A 19,623-nucleotide genomic window follows, 5' to 3' on the forward strand; every position below is an offset into this window, starting at 1 on the left:
AACAGTTTGGGAAACAGGGAAAAAGTTTCAGCAGAAATGCATCATTCACATTCTATAATAATGATGAGAGTTAGCGTGTATTGTCTCATTAGATGTATGCATGGTGACTCTCAAACACAGTGCCCTTCGTAACAAGATTAATAACAGAGACTCATCTTTTTCAATATCTCTTGAAGGCTTGGGAAGCGCTTTATCAAATTATCTACCTTGAGTCTCCTAGAAGTCCTGTGAGCAAGGTGGTAGGATTTCCAATTACAGATGGGGAAACTGAGTCAATCACTTACTCTCCCCAGCCTTGGGGTATCACAGCCAGTGTTTGGGCTTAGATTTGAAGCCAGATTTCCTTTACTCTAATTCTGACCCTCCATCCCTTTCTGCCATTCTATGAAAGTAGAAAAATGCAAAAGGTACAGAAATTAGCAGCAAGGATGATGGGCCCCGTCTTTTGCACATTATTATTAGACAACCCTTCACCCGGATCATGCCGCGAGTGACTGGATACCTCCTAAGAAGCAGGGTGTCCTTGAAATACTTGGAGAAGGCACAGAAGATCCCCTTCCCTGCTTTGCTCTCCAAAGTGTATCTACACTCACCTTAAATCCCCTCCCCTCTCCATGGCATCCTCAATACCCTCACTTATTTTAATTGCTGCTGCTTCAGTGGAATGCACCCCCATGGTCCCCTATTCTGGGTGGGTCCTCACACTCTCACACAAGCCTAGCTACATTGTTGCCGCACTGTTGGGTTCCCACAGGTTCTGGAGATTCACCTGCCTTTCGGGTGCGATTTTATTGGAAAGGTCGTTTCCATGGGGGCAAGAGAGATAATAGCCCACGGAAGATCTCAGCCTTCTCCACGGTCGAGGGCATCCATTTCGCTGAAAACGTGGTGCCGCCAAAGCAAATACTATTTCTGAATCTTTCGTTATCTTAGTCTCGGGAAGCGGGCGAACACAGAATGAGCTGGTACGAGACGCCACCGCGCCTGCTGCCCTGGCTGCCCGGCGTCTCGATGTCAGCAGTTCACAGGACTCCAAGGCAGAGGGGAGGAAATCTGATCGGTCAGTGGAACCCAATCCCGAGGCACAATCCTCTCCCGCTCCTCCTCGGCAGGTGGAAGTGGACTTCTGCGTCTCCTCACGCGCTTCTGGACGCTCGCTCTTCCACCCACTGGCCACAAGGGTCTTCTGGATTCCTGGGGCTCGTCGTGAGCCACACAACAGAGTTGGAACCGGGCATCTATCAAGAGCGCTGGGACAGGACGGGGGCACATCCTCTGAGAAAACTGGGTCTGTAGTGCCACAACAGCTACACTCCTGCTTCTGTTTTCTCAACTAGATTATTTTGGCCTCATGACCCAGCTCTTGCTGCACAGCTCGCTTTGCAGGACTGGTATGGAGCTATCACGATCCAGTTCGGATGGCTGGTGGCCGTCTAACAGTGCAGGGACGGGGATATCGTTGGAGGAGCTGCGAAGGGCACCTTGTAGGACGCAGGAGACACGGAGCCAGAGGATCTGCCTTCTAATCAGGCCTTTGTGGCCCTGGACAAGTCATGACCTCTTTGGGACATTTTCCTTTTCCACAAAATGAGGAGGGGGGGGGTGGCTTAAAGGTCTTCAGGCCTCTCTGAGATCCTTTTCAGGTTTATATCTGGGAGCCTGTGACATTTGTTTATTCATTCCCTCCTCATTTGGATCACAGCCACCAGTGACTGGACCCCACCTAAGAGGCAGGGCATTTTTGCTCACTCATTCACCATCCATCCTGCCCATTCCTATTGGTACCCTATGTGTAAGGAGGAAGAATGCTCCTGCACCCAAGGAGGCCCTACCTACACCTGACAACACTGAGGTTTGGGGTGGCTGACCCCTCCTTCATTAGCATTCACCCCCAAGTGCATCATGAGTGCTTTCTGACATCCTCAATCTACAAAGGCCATTTTTCATCAGGCTGGGAGGATAGCAGCTCCTCTTTTGCCCCATCAGTGGGACCCAAAGCCTTGTTCTATAATATTCCTGAGGCTGCCTGTCTGAAATGCTGCAAATAAGTCAGTTTGGAGATTTCTGAGGGTGTTGCTCATTTTCAAATTCATTCTTAAAGAGGAGGGGGAAAAGGTGGTGAGGGTCTTCACCACACTTTGTGGAGCCCATCCCTGTAATTCTTCTTAACTACAGTGCCCTCTGTTGGAAAACACACAGCCAGAGAAGAGACAGCTGGGCCTGAAGCCGACAAATGAAGTGGGCTCTGCAAACTCCTCATGGCTCCTGTTCATGAACCCTCCCCATCATGCCTCTCTCCCCCACCAGGCATCAGGCAGGTGTCCTCAGGGATTCCCTCTTCTGTGCTAAAGCATTTCCTTATCAGACCTAGGTGGGTGCCTCTGTCCTGGAAGGGAAATTCAAAGGGCAACCCAGCCTCTCCACTTGCCCTACCAAGAAGGAAAAAATGCCCACCCCTCTGGTAAAGCAGAGTGCACACAGTCAGAGGGAGGGCTCCACAGAGGCCGCCCACTGGCTCAGTTTTGTGGCTTCTCGGGGGCAGAATGCAGGCATCCTCCTCCACCCCCACCTCTGTGAGCTCGGCTGTCTCTTTGTCAACAAAGCCAGCTGCCCAGCCCGGGCCCTTCCAGGGATCTGGGCTGGGGAACTGTACAGGGATAATATCAGAGGCCAAGGACAGGGAGCTGATGGAAGAGGGCTCATGTTTTATTTTGGGAGAGGAACACTTTGGATAAAGGTGATAGCAGCACTTGGGAGGAAGGTTCAGGAGACAGACACACAGGAGTGATGGCACAAGTTCAGCACTCTGGCTGGTATCACCATTTGGCAAAGATGGAACCATCCAGACTCTCCAGGTTGTGAGGCCACCGAGGTCTTGGGGTTCTGGGGACGCAGACCAGCTCCTTGAGGTTTGGGCTGCGGTTCACATGGTCGCCAGAAACCTTGACCAAAGCTGCAGCTGGAGGGGGCCCAGTGGGGCCCAGTTGATTTTCTCCATCTATCCGGTGTGGGCTTATATTCACAGGCACATGTACAGTTACACAGAGCCCTTGCATTTCATCTGTCCAGCTAATCACAAAGTTAAAATGACAGCACGTTAGCCAAGGGGGCTGGCACCAAACATCTGGAGATATCTCACCTTTGGGAGAGCCCAGCAGTGAAAGCAATCAGCCTCTCTGCCTGCCTTACCGCTCCCAGGCCAAGAATGGCGGTTAGGGTCACTGACCTCACTGGCTTCAGCCCCTCGGAAGAGAGACTGTCCAGGGGCCCAGGGGGCATCTGGGGGAGGACCTAGAGAGCTGCCTCTGCTCCCTGACCTGCTTCCTACAGTGAGGCAAACCTGAAACCAAACAGAAGAGACGATGCAAACCTGGGCGTAAAGCTTTATTTCTCAGAAAGTTGAACCCTGAACACCTCAAATGCAACAGACATTGGCAGAGCCCAGTGAGCAGCCACCTACCCCTCCCTGCCCCACCGCGCTCATACAGGAGGGCTTTTGGGCAATGCCATCGATGGCTACTGTTGCAACGCCTCCGGGAGTGGGTGATTCACTGGAGATTTCCTTCTGAAGGGGCGGCACCGAGGGCTGTTTATGGAAAACACCGTTTCCACAGCTCAAACCTCAAAGAAAGCAGGGGAATCTTGGGCAGAGCTTCTGGCAGAGGGACAGCTTTCCAGCCTGCACAAACACGAGGGGGAGCAGGAACCAGGGGCATGTGTGGCAGCTTCTGCCGGTTCTTTGGCTCCCGGCTGCCTCCTTGGTGAGCCAGATGCTTCCTTCAAGGGGCCAGGGCACCCCTCAATCTGGGCCCCTCCTACTCCCTTATCCTTGCTTTAATGGGCATTAAAATAGAACAAAAACAGGGCTGGAAATGGGAACAAAATACAGCAGTAATGCCAGGCGCTGATTGCTGGACTTACTCTGCCAGGAAGGGGGCAGTGGTGGGGTCCTCTGGGAGCCAGCCCACTTGTTTAACCTAGGGTGCCACTCCATCCTGGCCCACAGCCCTTGGATGCTGCATTCTATCTGGGTAACCCTCAAATATTTATCTCTCCCCACCCCCCAACTCCCCGTTAAATTCTGTTGTGATCTGGCAGCAAAGCTGCACTCTGTGCTGGGCCCGGCCCTGGTGGTGGGCAGCCTTACTCAGCCTACTTTCCTTTTGCATGCTTCTCGTGGCCCAGAAGCCACTCCTTCACGCCCACTCCGCCCGTGTAGTTGCCAATTTTTCCACTGCTACAGATCACTCGGTGGCACGGAATGATGATTGGGACCTGGAAGAGAGAGTAAGACAGGCCATTGCTTGGGAAGTGCTCATCCCTGGGGGTCAGTGATGGTGCCACGGGTGGAGAGGCAGGGGCCACATCAAACTCTGTGGCCCAGCTGACAGAGCAGAGAGGGCTGAGGCCCCCAGGTGACAGACTGCTTTAGGCACTCTGATGGCTTCTGCAAGCCAAGAGTATGGGCACTAAGGGGGTCTAGAGAGAGAGGCATGCCCAGCTTTAGCCTCAGGGAAGATGGCATGAGCTCAGGCTGGGATTGGAAAGGCTTGATGGTGCCTCTCATCCCTTCCAGCTTCAGGAGCCCCTCCTGGGGAGGTCTCTGCCATCCCAGGTCAGGTCACCAGGGGGCTACTGGTCAATCCAGGCAGATGAGGAGACAGAGGACCTCTGGTCAGCTTCCACGGAAGAGGGGTCCCCTTTGACAATGGGATTTTTGGCTTTCCTGACTCAGTAAGAGCCAAAGCCTGGACTGCAGATTATATCCCATGGCAGGGCTAGAACTGGTCAAAATCCTGCCAACAAGGACCTGAGCTAAGAGCTCGCAGACATTCAGGCTGCAGAATGTGTTTTAAGGTAAGTACTCTTTGTTTGGGTCTGTATGGATAACTATTTCAGTATAAATGGCTCTCTTTATGATCCTGTGTCTTCTTTTATATATTTTAGAAACTTGATTCTGAGAAGGGTCCAGAGGCTTCCCCAGACGCCAAAGAGGCCTTGGACACAAACAGATTCTGTAAGGGATGTTCTAATGGCAGTGGCTTCAAGGCCAGGCTGTCTGTCATTTTCATTTAAGATGTCAATCAATATCTCTCCCAAGCCCTAACCCCACACCCAAACCCGACTTCCCAGTGCAGAGGGTGTTAACATTTCGGGCTTTGTAGAGATCAGAGATGATCCAGGGCATTCCCTCATTCTGCTGTTGAGAAGGCAGAGACTTAGAAAAGTCAAGGGATGTGTCCGGTCACCTGAGGACTCAGTGCCAGCCTAGACCTGAGCCCCTCGGACCCCTCCTAGACTTGAGCCCCTTTAACCACCACCCCCCGGCCAGAGTGCCTTTTCCTCCTCTGAGAGGGGGCTTAAATGGGGGGCAGGACAGCAAGGGGCATCTTATCTTGGTTTTCCGAAGAGTCCAAACTTTTTATTAGGAAAACTCTGTGCCACGGAAAGGAAAAAACCTCTTGGGATTCCTCTAGGAAAGCTAAGAGGTAGTGCTCAGGGTTCCTTCTGTAGCTGTTGACGCCATATTTCCCATCTGCCACTTCCCATCTCTAGGACCCTGAGAGCAAGCTGCAATCGCTCTGGGCTCCTCTTCCTCATTTACAAAATGAGGAGGAAGGACCGTTGGTCTTTGTCTATGTCTCTCCCTCCCCATTCTAAATCTATGACCTGAGAAGCCACGGAATTGCCAAGTTGAGTGGGAAGGGTCTGTGTGCTCCCTGGTCAGCAAGGAGAGGTCCAGGGGAGAGCATGGACCGGCCCTGGGTCAGGCAGCGGGTGGGGGTCTCCCGACTGGGCTCTTGTCACTACTCCCCCACAGAGAGCAGAGGATTCTGACTTAAAAAAGAAAATCAAGAATCACGCAATACTGGCAAAGACCTTGCCAGCAGCGGCTGAGCCTCATGGGGGCTTGGCAGGCACTCAAATGTGGGACAACATGGCGGGTGGCTTCGGCTCAGAGCGCATCTCAGACCATAAAGAACCGGAAGGAATCTCAGAGACCAGGGTTCTAACTCTCACCCTGACACGAGGCAACCATGAGTCTGATCACTACAAAGAGGTTCTCCAGAGTAACCCGACCTGAAGCAAAGAAAGGAAAAGAAGAACCCCAATGGATTGCCACGGACCCTCTGGCCGCATAGGCTTGGCTTACCCCGGAGACAGCTCAAAGATGGCCACTAGCCCTTCAAGGCCCGTGCATGGCAGCCACTGTCTCTAGTACGTTATTCTGAGGCTGGGCAAGGGCTGAGTGCGCAAACTCTCACAGGGACCGATGGTTCTGAGACTCCTTGCGGCCCCACCTCTACTTCCTGATGTGCCCACCCCAGCCCCTCCTTCCGTTTCCCTCTTGTTGTCAGTAACCACCTCTTCCTCTTGCCCCCTGCTAATCGGCAATGGACTGGCCTGGCACCCCATTACTACACTGAATACTCTGCTATGACTGAATGAAGGAAAACGCCTTCATGAAGACTGGGGGATGCCTAAGTAATGTGACAAATAAAGGACCTCACTTGGAGTCTGGAAGTCCTGTGTTCAAATCCTGCCTGATCCCAGACAAGTCTCAATCCCAGCCTCAGTTTCCCCATCTGTAAAATGGAGATAATAATAACACCAACGTCTCAGGGTCATTGTGAGGATCAAATAAGGTCACACGTGCACAGCACTCCAGAAACAGTTAGTTATTAAGCACCTCCTGTGTGTCGGGTACCATGCCGGGTACAAAGCACTCCAGAAACGGTCAGCTATTAGGCACCTCCTGTATGCCAGGTACCATGCTGAGTATGATAGGGCTGTATAAGGATAGGCTAAAGTTTGCCCCCACTCTGTGGAGGGCACATATCTGACTTGTTGGACTGTGACATGGCTCACTCTGGGCACGGGTGCGGGCAGGCCATGGGGACAGTTAGCCAGGGGTGTCACGGTCTTAGCACAACAGAATTAGGTGCCCTTTCAAAGATCAGGACCTTGGACTCTGCAGCTAGAAGAGGCCATCTAACGCAATGCCTTAATTTTCCAGGCAGAGAGTGGCTAAGTGACCTCTTGCCTGTCCTTGAGATCTCAAAGCCAGCCCACCCTGCATGGCCCATGTAACTGTGCAAACAGCATCCTTCACCCAGATGCACAGCCTAATGGAACTCAACACATGCAGCATCTTCTCATCTAATTTGTAGACCGCTAATAACCTTCTCTTTAAGTAAAAAGAAACTTTCCCAGAATTTTGTGTGAAAAGTTAGCAGATCACAAGAAATGCAGAATTTCATCATTTTTCGTGGTGATTATTATTATTCCTGAAATGTTCATTGTGGGAAAATGAGTATCCCCCTCTATAGACAGAGCAATATTCATTCTAGAGCCTCCTCACCAAATGTAGGAGTCAAAATAGGGCAGCGGCCGTGGGAGGAGGTACAACGCCGGCCATTGGGACAAGAGCTGACAATGCCTGTTCTGTCTGACTTTCTCAGGATTAGGTACACAATGTGGGGTTGGCCCTGGTTCTCTTTCCTCTGACTTGCTCTATGTGGCTGCTCTTTAAAAACCTAAAATGAGTCCTTCCCACACCTTCCCCAGCCAGGCATCAGCAAACATACCCCTGATGTGGAAGCCGGGCACGGTGGCCGGACTCTACTTGGCTCCTCTCCCCAGCAGGGGAAGGGGCTGAGCCTTCCCAAACTCTCGCCATCTGCATCCTGGAGAAGTATGGAAGCTGCTGCTTCTCTTTAGGCTAATTCTATTGTCAGCTCAGTGGCTGTTCAAATAAAGAGACCTCCTGAAATTTATGGGGGTCCTGAGGACATTTTCAAAGGAGGTCTCCCATCCTTTCCTGAATCAACGTGCAATTTTTATCGACACCCAAGAAGCTCCTCCTAGTAACGGCCCCATCGAAATCCTCCTGTTGTGAGCCCTAACCCAGCCAGTGCACGGATCCCTCCCTTACACAGCCCTGCTCTCAAATGCTATAAAACTTCCAAACCTATAGATTTGTCTCTAACAAAAATAACATGAAGGGGCCTTTCAATCAATAATGGAATCCCTCTGATTCTGGTACCAGCTGAATATTTCCTCCAACTTTGCGTTCGTTCTTCTGGGTAGCAGCCCACAAGGGAAGGAGCTTGTTTTCACTCGCAGCCTCATCAATACCTAAATCCTGGTGAACAAGTGACACTGAGACGCTGTAATCAATAACTCCCTGGGCGTTTTTTCTTCTGGTCAAATGGCTCAGCTGAACTGACAGCCCTGACACCCAGAACACGACGCTAAATCTTTATCAGCGGAGCTGGGCAGAACAAGCCGGCGCAGGCGTTAGTGCTCATGGCGAGCCGTAGCCGTGGACAAACCCACTCCTGGAGAATGCGTTTGTTTAGCAAAAGGTGGGGAGAAGCCTGGCCGCCCAACGTATCGATTGCCTCTGAACTGCCGAGCAGATTCTGGCTGAGGACAAAGCTGCGGGAATAGGGTTGGGGTGGGGGGTGGGGGGTGGGGGGCTTGGCTTGTCCAGGCTCCTTGATGGGATGCCCCCAAACAGGCCAGCTTTCCTGAATGGACGACAGGCTGTCAAACTGTCAAAAATGGATCACTGAGTCCAGAAGGGAAGGGACAAAAGGAGTCACTAAAAAAAGCACCCAACTTCTCTTTCATCCTGAGCGTCCATCTCATCTGCCCCATCCTGCTGCTTCTCCCCACTCTGAAAACTGACCTTGGAGAAATGGAAAATGAAGCATCAAATGCAGTAAAAGGAACCAGCGCAAGCTTGGGGGTACTGACAGTCACCTAAGGATGGCGTAAAGCAGCCCTGCTCCGGGATGCCCCCATCCAGCCTTCTCCTCTGAGACGCAGAGCTGGAGCTGGTGCTGTAGGCTCTCAGCGTTCTGGCTTAATGTGCCCTCAGCCTCTGCATGATCAATGCTTGTGTGGCCGGAGAGTGACAGAGGCAGGCGTGAGTGGACGGAGCTCCTAGGCACCTGCACTGGTGGGAGCGGGGCCGTGGAAGACACCATCCCTGAGTGATGGCCCCAGATGCCTTTCTGGCCCTCCTCTCCTATTCTAATGAGATTTTTAATTGAACTTTACAGGTACCCTTGGAGGCCCACAGGCCTCACAACCAATCTCCATCACAGTAAACTACTGGAAAAATTTTCTTGCAAAAGGTGAGCCGTCCCTGGCATGTCCTCGGCTGCTGCCGGCACCTTCTCCACCTTCTCATAAAGTTGAAGGTCACTGTATGAATTATGTGAAGGAACCCAACTAAAAAGGGAACCTTGCAGAGAGCACCCCCCCCAGCTGTCCTTTGCACACAGACTCTAAGGAGACGGAAGAAAGGCGCCCCCTCCCCAAGGCGTGAGTGTCTAGCCTGGGCAGCCTTTTTGTTCAGCTAGGCATCCAGGCCTGGAAGGCCCCTCTCCCTCACTCTCTGACTTAAATCATGCTTTCCTTCCAGGATTGGCTCACCTGCCACCTCCTACAAGATGCCTTCTAGACCTCTCTCTGACCTCACATTTTCTTACAGACCTTTGACTTGTGTTCTGCGCTCCCCTAATCACAAACCTCCTTGTAGGTACCTGTCCTCTGTCCATGACCTAACCCTCCAGGAATCGATGAACCTGTACCACCTCTTCAGAACAGAGACAGGGCCCCAAAGGTTTGCTGAAATCAAAGTGTCACCACTTGGATTTGGAAATGGCACATCTTGGCGCGAAACCCATCAGAACCAGTCCCGGCTTCAGGAACTCAGATACAACAGGCCCGCGTGACCATGGAAGTCATCTTCACATGGATCCAGGGCAACAAGGGGCCATGGGCAGTGGTTTGTCAGTTCTGCAGACTGTACTTGACATTCTAATAAGGGATATTCCAATACAGCAGAAAACCCTCCACTAGATGAGGGGCGCACGGAGACGACACCCCTACAGGAGAGGCATTTCTGTGCAAATGGCGATGTAATTGCCATCTTCCAGAAAGCCTGGCACCCCAAGCAGCAGCAGTAGCAGGTGGGGGTGGGGAAATGCTGCTTTCTCCCCCGTGAGAAGGGACAAGAACAGCTCTGAACACAGAGCAAGGACACAACAGTCTTTTTTTTTTTTTTTAAGGTCCCTCTGATTTTAGTGATTTCCCTTCCTGTCATAGGACCAGGGCATTTACTCTCCCTGAAATGAAGGTGCGGTTTTATCCTGTTCTAGAGACTTCTGTCTAGCTTTAGGGAACAACCTTCTCTATGTGTCGGGGTCCCCTCACTGCCTAACGGGAACAGGGCTTTCCTATTCCACTGGGTGGTCACCCACTGGCCAGGACATAGACAAAAGCCCCACGTTTCCTAGGCTGTAACTGGGTCTTGCGCACATGCCACATGAGTACATATTCACGTCGCTTTTGTGCACCAAAGGACTGGTCTTTCCATGGTCACAGTTGCCTCCTCTTCCTCACCTCCCGGCCCACCCTGGATTTCTTCGTGGCCTCAGATCCACCCATCTGCTCTATGTGGGTCAGTACAGGCTTTGTCCTTTCTGAGTCAGGGAGAGTCAGCTTTAAGTGTGCATAGGGCAGAGGAAGCAGAAAAGACACAGCCACTTCTGTGTGCCACCACCAAGTCAGCTCTGGGTGCCCACTGGGCATGCCTATTAGATGACTTCCTACCTCACTCAAGTCAAAAGCAAAGAATCTGAAAATAAGGGAGGGCTTCTAACTTGAGAAATGTCCCCCACTCCACTGTTAAGGGCAACAGAACAAAAGAGATACCCCTTGAAACAGGTGCGTGGCACCTGGCTTCTTCTCCAGCCCCCATCTTTAGGACTCAGGTCCATGGGAGGCTCTCTGGCTTGGAATAGCCCACTTACCAGCAGCTGGGAAGAGGCCCGCATTGGGTCCAACCCTGACCTGCTCTACGTGGCATTCATAAATGTACATGTATGTGTGTAGAGATGTGTGCGAATGCATTTGAGGCCAAACACGCAAACATACGTATCTATATATCTATACACGTGTGTTTAACTGCTATGTGTGTGTGTGTGTGTGTGTGTGTGTACACAAGGCAGTTGGGGGGGATGTGTGCATATATATGCATCTAAATTCATAAACTCTTTATTCATCTGTATTTACTATCTTTCTGCAGGATATATTTTTTGATGTATCTGCTGCTTCTCCCATTCTAATGCAAGTTCATTGCCAGGAGGGCTGGGTGATATAGCGGTGGAGAGGACACTGGCTTGGTGCCAGGAAGCTCTGAGTTCAAACCCTGCCTCAGACAAGTCACTTAACTGATCTGTGCCTCAGGCTCCTCATCTGTAAAGCAGGATCTCCCAGGGTTGGGATGAGGAAAATGAGAGACCACGTTTAGTCCTCGGCTAAGTGGAAAGTGCTATAGAAATGCTGGCTAACAATTATGCTTTGTTCTTATGTCCCCAGTACCTGGCACACAGTCGGTGCCTAATAAAGACAGGCTAACTGCCTGATTGGTAGGGAGGAATAAGAGACAGGCAGTGTCCCAGACAGCCAGCAGCCAGGGCAGAGTGCTGATGGGGGATTAACAGGTGGACAGACAGGTACCTTTCCGCACTGACCACCCAGGGCAAAAGAGAAATCCCACGAAGGTGTTGAGTGGATACAAGCCGAGGACAAAGCCCTCGTGAGCCCCTGCGCCCCCTCCCGCCGCCATCATCCAGAAGTGGACACGTCCTTACTGGGTTGTCCCTCATGGCTCCCCCGACGGCTCTGGCGGCTCCGCTCTTCCCCACCAGGGCCGCAAGCTGCTGGTAGGAAATGGTGTTGCCCAATTTCACCGTCGTCATCAGCGTCCACAACACCCGTCTTCTAAAAGAATCTGAAAGAGAAAGGAGAAGAATGATGCCATTCTGTCCAGTGGCTCCAGTGACGACATTATAAATAGCTGCCAATGCTCTCAGCTCCACGCTCACCATACATATTGTCACCCAGACAGGTGGGAAAATCGATGTGATGAGGAATCTACATGTTCATTGTGGCCGTCCCTGCAGATGGAGAGAGGCCTCCTTTCTCCTATCTAAGCTCTTCCCTGTGCCATGTATAGCTCCATAGAGGGCTTCACCATTAGGTGGGAGTATGTCAATTAGCGCAAAGTCCAATTAATAGGCATAGGCAGAACTGGTTTCTTGCACCTACTTCTGAACCTTTTGTATTACCAGTTAATTTCAAACTTCAGCTGGGACACGGAGGAGGAAGAAGCCCCAGAGCCAGGGGCAGCATTACCCTGGCTGTCTGCAGTAGAGTGGGGATCCCCCTGAGCAAGTGCTCAGAACACGAGGCATTCAAAAAATATGGGGACCGGGCATGACCTTGGCTACAGGCATCTTTAATGAACAGGCCTGCCAAAATAAAATAACTTTATTCCCATTTTAATTGACTAACCACATTAAATTGCATTTGTTCTCCATCTGGCTGACGCAGTGAATACATGACTGTATAAGAGCAATCCCACCCCCTTACCCCCCAAAGTTTTAACTTTCCCCTCAGCAGGCACTGAGTTCACAGAGGAGAGACCCCTATCCAGCCTCATTGTGGGGTTAGCTTGGGTCAGTACACCGTTGTCCTTCTTGAGGTGTGACGTGGGGCTTCAAAGAGGCTGGTGAGGATGCTGGCTGCTTTGCCCTGATGTTGGGACCCACAGAGCCAGAGAGGCCCAGGTTTTCCAAGGGAGATGGCAGCCACAGACGTGGCTCCCTGGGCCGTGGCCATGATGCCACCGATGTTTCCTTTGGTACCAAACTCACAAAGAGGAGGGCTGTGTTCCGAAAGGGAAGGACCCCACTGTATGTGCGTTAAATAAGAAAAATCACTTCTTAACTGGAGAGAACGCTAATCACTTCCCTGGAAAAAAATCTGTTTAGTCTTTATTATAACATTAAGCAAATTAAACATCAGCATAATCCAGGTGATATGAGAACAGGGTCATCAAAGAAATTAACTTAGTTGTTCATCCATTTACGCGGATTAGGCGAGGGCACCAGACAGGAAGCGCGCTCTAGTTTTTATGATATAATTTCAAACTGTACACCATTTGTGGCAGGAGGGTGACTGGGGGGTTAATCAGACTGATTTGTCCTTTTAATTGCTTTCTATTCAAAGAAAATTCATTAGATAATGTTCTCTTCAAAATTCATGAATCAATTTAACTGGAGAAAGCACATTACAGAGCGGGGTTCATTAGCACGAGCAGTTGTGTGCCGGGCTGATTGCTAGGAGGGTTTCCTTAGGCAAACAGACACTGTTTACCATGCCTTTCTCCGAAAGGTTCATTTGAAATCAAATTGTTACTTATGATGGTTCTTGTGATGATTGTGGGGTGAGCAAGGTGGCTCTCAACTTCCTGCACTCAGAGGTTTCGGGAATTTCTATCCTGGGGAAAAAACAGCTGACACCCAAAGCCGGAACAACGAGAGAGCCATGTCCACGCTAGCCAGGGATGGAGGCCAACGTGCTCCTGTCCCCTCGCATTCCACCGCCTGCCGGTTTTGTTTGTCTTTCTCTCGGCAGAGGGAGAGAAGGAGCCAGGTTAGACCCAGCAGGAGAAGGGAGATCTGGAACTTCACAAAATCTGTAGGAATGAAATGAGGAGTTTGTGTGCTAGAGGAAGGAGAACATGGAATGCGGACAAGCAGCGGTGGAAGGCTTCCTACGCCATCATTGGAGAGCCCGGCCATCAGGCTGCTCAGGAGAGCAGTGGCCAAATTCTGGAGGCTGCCCTCCTCGTGTGGACAAGGATGTACAATAACACAGAGCGTGGCGTTGAGCAAACCTCCTTGGCAACACGGTCACTTTTTCATGGGAAGCCATCATGTGCAGTGTGCAGGCCCAATGAGCATGGCCATACGGGAGGGGAGGCTGCCAGGAACGCCACATTGAGCAGCCAAGCACACTGCTCTGGAAGTGTATCTGAAAACCCAATTTCACCCTGTAGGGAGTGAATGCATCAAATGCTGATACGGCTCTGAGAGACAGCGCCCAACAGGATGATTGAACCACTTCTGAGTAGCTGGACCCTTAAGGAGAGGCTGCCTTGGGACTGGCACCGGTTTTGGAGGGGAGTGCCAACCTCTGATGCTTTAGAAGTTGGACCCATGCATGAACCCTCATGCACATGGCCAGATGTGGGCTATGTGCCCAATTCCTTAATTACTGTAGGGTGCTCCTTCAGCCCTGGGGCCCCTGCAGGGTCAGAGGGTCTCAGGTGGTCTGGGCTGTTTTCCTGACGATATTGTTACTGGCTACGAAGCCAGATACCCTCCCTCAGGTCAAGAAGGGCAGGGAGAGGTTTAGGAGGTGGCCTGTCTTGCTTGTCTCCTCATCTTTGATCCAATGGTTTTTTTTTTTTTAAATTAGGGGGATGTTAGCAATAGGGTTAGTTACCAAAATCAACTTTTGCAAAGAAAATACATGAGGGTCATAGAAGCTTTAAAAATGCCTACGAAAGTTACAAGAAAGGTCAGGAGGCGGCTTTGCAAATACATGCTGAACGGAGGATGCACTAGAAAAGCAAGCTGTTTATAACGGGTCAGCAGCCTCATGTATAATTTGCTTCTTCTGTTTTACTTTGCATACAAAAATGCACATTTTATTTGGGTTTTTTTTGGGTCAGTATAAAAATGGGGGGGGCGCTTAACTCCTTAAGAGTAGAGACTGCTCCATTTGCTCTGTCCCCAGAACACCTGGAACATACAGCAGGAGCTTAATAAATGCTTACTGACTGACTAGTTGCTCATTTATCAAACAAGGGTGATGATACTCGAAGGTGGTAGTAGTGTGCACTGGATAGAACTCAGGCTCTGGGGTCAGGAGGACCAGGGTTCCAGTCCCTCCTTGGACACCAGCTGGCCCTGAGACCCTGGGCATGTCACTGAACAGGCCTGGGGGCACTGGGCAATTCTCTAAGATTCTAAGTCTTGGGGCAGGTACTGACCTACATGAGGAGAAGAAGGGATTCCCTAGACCGGTGAACTCACCTTTGCAGGATGCTGCCAATTGAGGCAGGCACACGAACCCCTCCTTTACTCCAAACACCACTTAGGACCGTGAATGCCTGGGACTGCACATGACAGGAAGTTCAAACACAACCCCTGCGGCTGGCCCCCTCCTGCGGCGGGAGCCCTCAGAACTTCCCTATCCACCCTTCAAGCCCAACAGCCTCGTTCGGGACCTGCTCTCTGGGTCACACCGGGGGAAAGCAATTAGCGGTAACAGGCGCCACCAACATTCAGAGCCATCTCCGACTGAAAGCCATGGGGGAAGTAATTACAGGTAATGGATGCCCAGAGTTTGAAACCAGCTCCAAGTGGATTCATACAATAATGCAGAAGCAAAAATCAGGGGTCTGTGTGAAGTTTCTGACCCACTGGTCACCATATGCTCACTACCTCTAACTCAATCCACTGGGGCTTTTTGACAAGTCAATGGTACCCTGTGGACTCTCAGATCAGCTGCACTAAATACTGGGTAGAATACTGGGCTGCAGGTTAGGGAAGGAGGGAGGGAGAGAAGGAGGGAAGGGGGAGGAAGAGAGGAAAGGGAGGAAAGGAGAGAAGGGGGGAGGGAGGAAGGGAAGCAGGGAGGGAAGAAGGCAGGGAAGGCTTCCCAGTGCCTTGGGATCAATTACAGGTGCCTCTGTTGGGTCTACAAAGCCTCTCCCTGTCCAGCCCAATCCTTCCTGGCCCGCACATCCCAGACAAACCTGGGCCACCCACTGCTCTCCCCGACTTCTGGGCAGGTTTGTCCCCCTTCCCTGGAGGCACTGGTCCCTGCAGCTGATTGGTGAAGCCGATGCCTCCCATCCTTCAGGAGGGAGGCTTTTCCTGATCCTCCCATGGCTGTGTGCATACCCTAGATATGAACATTAGCTGTGAACCTGCAGCAGCCCCCGGTAGAATGTAAGCGAGTGAACAGGAGGGGCTGTCAGATGTTTCTCTTTGCACCCAGCGCACCTGCCAGGAGACACGACCCAATATTCCTGATATGATCCCACAAGAGCTGAGTCCAGAGGGGCTTCCCACCACCTTGTTTGGAAGCTATGCTTCCCAATGGAGGCCAAGAGCACTTTCAATTTGGGGGGGGGACCCACGTCAAAGTGTGAAAACGGGCAGCTCACAAACCCCCCCAAACAGCTGTAGAGAGACTGCTCTGGAACCATGCTTCCCCGATCTTGTGCTTGAAAAGGCTATTTCTTGAGCCCCAGGAAGATATGACACATTCATTCCTATTAAAATACATACACAGAGACTTTGGGAATGCCATGTATGCATGTGCGTGACACATGTATGTATATGTTATGGATATATCCTCTCACACATTACATGTATAGCCACAGCATAAGGGTGCGTATGTGTATACGTATGTGTGTGTGTAAAAACAGAAACCCATCTACTCCATCTCGATCTCTTGGGCCCAGTTCTCGAGCCCCTCAAGATGGTTTTGGATCCCGACTGGGTCATCGGTGTGTCTGGGGCAATCCCTCCCAGATGGGCATTATCTGAAACCTGGACCGGCTGCTGCCCTGTCTGCCACCTTTCTCCAAGGTCAAACCCTGGGGGCAATCTCTGGGTAAAGCCCTTCCAGTGCTCCCCCCCGAACCATCCAGGAGGACTCCGTCTGCCCATGGAAATCTCTCATTGGACTCACATCTCCATAGTTCATCCAGAAGAAGCACAAGAAACCTGAGCCTGCGTCACTAGAACGGGATGAGCTTTGCCTCAATCTGCCAGCTTAGTCTTCGTCCAGAAGAGGACGAAGGGTGAGGTGGGCCTGGACCATCCTTGAGCCAGACCTGCCAACCATCGCTCTGCTAATACGCTCTCAAGTAAAGTTCACTGGCCCGTGGTTGGCTGAATCCACTCACAAAACTCCTCTCCCCGGCCAGCATTCCCCAGAGTGGTGAGCCAGGAAGACCAGAGTTCAAGTCTGGCCTCTGACCCTTCCTAGCTATGTGACCCGGAGCAAGTCCCTTAATCTCTGCCTCAGTTTCTTCACCTGTAAATGGGGATATTATCAGCACTTATATCTAAGATTGTTGTGAGGACCAAATGAGATGGTGTTTGTGAGGAAGCGCTATGCAGGTGTTAGCTATATTATTATTAATGCTATTACTGGCTGTCTTTCCCTACTAGAACAAGGCTCCCTGAGGGCAGAGACTGCCTTGCTTCCCTGCATTGTACGCCCAGGACTTAGAACAAAGCCTCATGGGCAGGAAGCCTGAAATAAAGGTTCCTTTTCATTCACTCTAGTGGCATCGGAGGCATAAACTTCTGCTGCTGCAGCTGATAGCAAGAACTAGCATTTCTACAGCACTGTACAAACGCTATCTCATTCCATCCCTACAACACCCCTGAGAGGTGGAGGTGACTATCATTCCCATTTCACAGATCAATAAAAATTTCAATGAGGAAAGTAAGGCTGAAGGAGCTGGGTGTCCCAGGGGCAGCCAGAGAGGCTGGTTCTATAGGGCTCGCTATGTCCTTGGTTATGGAAGAGGTGGGCAACTCCACGGAGAGTCTGAGGGCTTGGGAAGCCCTCCATTTGGTAGCCAGTGGCAGAGACCATTTTCAGCATTCAGACAGAAGTCAAGGTGTCTGGGCAGCTCGGTGGCTCAGTAGACAGAGCTCCAGGCCTGGAGTCAGCAAGACTTGAGTTCAAATCTGACCTCAGACACTTCCTAGCTGTGTGACCCTGGGCCACTCACTTCACCCTGTTTGTCTCAGTTTCCCTATCTGTAAAATGAGCTGGAGATGGAATTGGCAAGCTACTCCAGGGTCTTTGCTAAGAAAACCCCAAATGGGGCCATGAATTGGACATGACTGAAAAATGACTGAATGAGGTGTTTACTTTAGACTACAAGTCTTGTACGTGGTCAGGGCCTTCGACAGGGCAGACAGGGTCAGTGGTCATGACGGGGTGAGGCAGGCTGGGAGAGTCCTCACTTTTACAGTCACAGAGCTACTGCCATTGGAAAAGCTTGAGATATGTGGGGTCTTGGGTAAGCAGCAAAGCAATAATAGCTAGCATTTAGGTAGCAGCTTGCCATCAGTCCTTCTCAAAAGTGCCAGGAGAAGGTGAGAGGGTATGGTCTTCTGGTCAATAAAGATCTTCAAGGGTCATCAGATGTCCACTCGTCAGTCTTGCAGGACTGGGGCTTCCTTATCAGGACACACTGGATTCCATGGCCTCAGGGGCAGTTCAGCTCTGGCACTCTATGAGTCTATCGAAAGGGCTCTAAGGCTCCCCTTATCTCTGCCATGCTACACGTCTGCTGCCAAGCCCTGAATGCACACTGTCCCCTGCAGGGCTGCACCAGCTGGGCTGCCCAAATAGTTCTGGAACTACCTTCAGGGCCTCCACCTCATTCTTCAGCAACTCCCCCTGGTAATGAACTCGTCTGAAGGGGATGAAGCTGGTGAGGAAGGACAAGGCTGGACTGGATAAGGAGATGAAAAGGCAAAGAAGTGATGGGATGATGTTAAGACATTTGGTCTGCCAAGGGGGAGAGAGGGGTTAGTGGGAAGTGGGAACCCAAGAGAAGTAAGAAGATGGTAGCAGAGCCAGCCGTGGCTGGCTACTCAAGGGCTGTGATGCTGAGCTCAAGGTCATGGACAACTGGATGGACACCATAGGGTTTGAGAACAAGCGACTGAATGTTCAAGTAGAGAGAAGGGAAGGCAGTGGCCACCTGTGGGCCAAGGAGCTTCACTCTGATCCTGGTTCTAGAATAGCCTGTCAGGGAGATGGACAGTGAACATTCAGAAAAGGAATTAATGATCACCAAAAGGGAAGAAGGGCTTCCTCAAGAAAGGGGTGAGATAGGCCATATTTATTTCCATTATCGGCAGGACTCCAAACCTAGCTGGTTCCAGGAATGCTGGAGTTTATGCAGTCCACCCACATTTTGGCCAAGCCAAGCCTCTGGTCTTCCTGATCCAAGGCCCAGGGCTCTATCCACTGGGCCACGAGAGACTCCACAAGGCTACTCTGTTTTCTGCTTCCAGGTCTAGAACATTTCAGAGAACAAGACCACCAAGCACAATCATGACTTAGGTAAGAGGATATGATGTTGGTGAATCTTGGGGGGACTTGGATGCAGACCCCCATCTCCATGGGTGATGCACCAGGGAAGGAAGAAGCTTCTTAAAGTGCTTTAGAAGCATATTTCTTCTCTCACTGATTTTATTTTATTTTATTATTTATTTAATATATTTAATTTTCAGCACTGATTTTCACAAGAGTGTGAATTACAAATTTTCTCACCATTTCTACCCTCCTGCCCACTCCAAGATGACATATATTCTGGTTGCCCCCTTCTCCAGTTACCCCTGCTTTCTGTCACCCCACTCTCCTCCCATCCCCCTTTCTCTTCTTCTCTTGTAGGGCAAGAGAAATTTCTATGCCCCATTTCCTGTGTATATTATTTCCTAATTGCATGCAAAAACTTTTTCTTTTGTTTTTGAACGTTTGTTTTTAAAACTTTGAGTTCCAAATTCTCTCCCCACTTCCCTCCCCACCCACCCTCCTTAAGAAGGCAAGCAATTCAACATAGGCCACATGCGTATCATTATGTAAAACCCTTCCACAATACCCATGTTGTGAAAGACTATGTTTTGCTCCTTCCTAACCTATCCC

General features: G+C 50.9%; 1 protein-coding gene across 2 annotated transcripts in view; it reads right to left on the reverse strand.

Moving 5' to 3' along the window:
* Positions 1–3,369: 3,369 nt before the first annotated feature.
* Positions 3,370–19,623, reverse strand: part of MGMT (O-6-methylguanine-DNA methyltransferase) — a 316,266-nt gene continuing 300,012 nt past the window's right edge. For both annotated transcript variants that reach the window (XM_036735814.1, XM_036735813.1), the window contains exons 5-6: positions 11,673–11,812; positions 3,370–4,275 (exon numbers count right to left, since the gene is read on the reverse strand). In XM_036735814.1, coding sequence (XP_036591709.1) covers positions 4,153–4,275; positions 11,673–11,812 — 263 coding nt within the window. In that variant the 3' untranslated portion in view covers positions 3,370–4,152. The remainder of the gene's footprint in view (positions 4,276–11,672; positions 11,813–19,623) is intronic.

The sequence above is a fragment of the Trichosurus vulpecula genome, chromosome 8 (assembly GCF_011100635.1).
Source record: "Trichosurus vulpecula isolate mTriVul1 chromosome 8, mTriVul1.pri, whole genome shotgun sequence".
NCBI lineage: Eukaryota > Metazoa > Chordata > Mammalia > Diprotodontia > Phalangeridae > Trichosurus > Trichosurus vulpecula.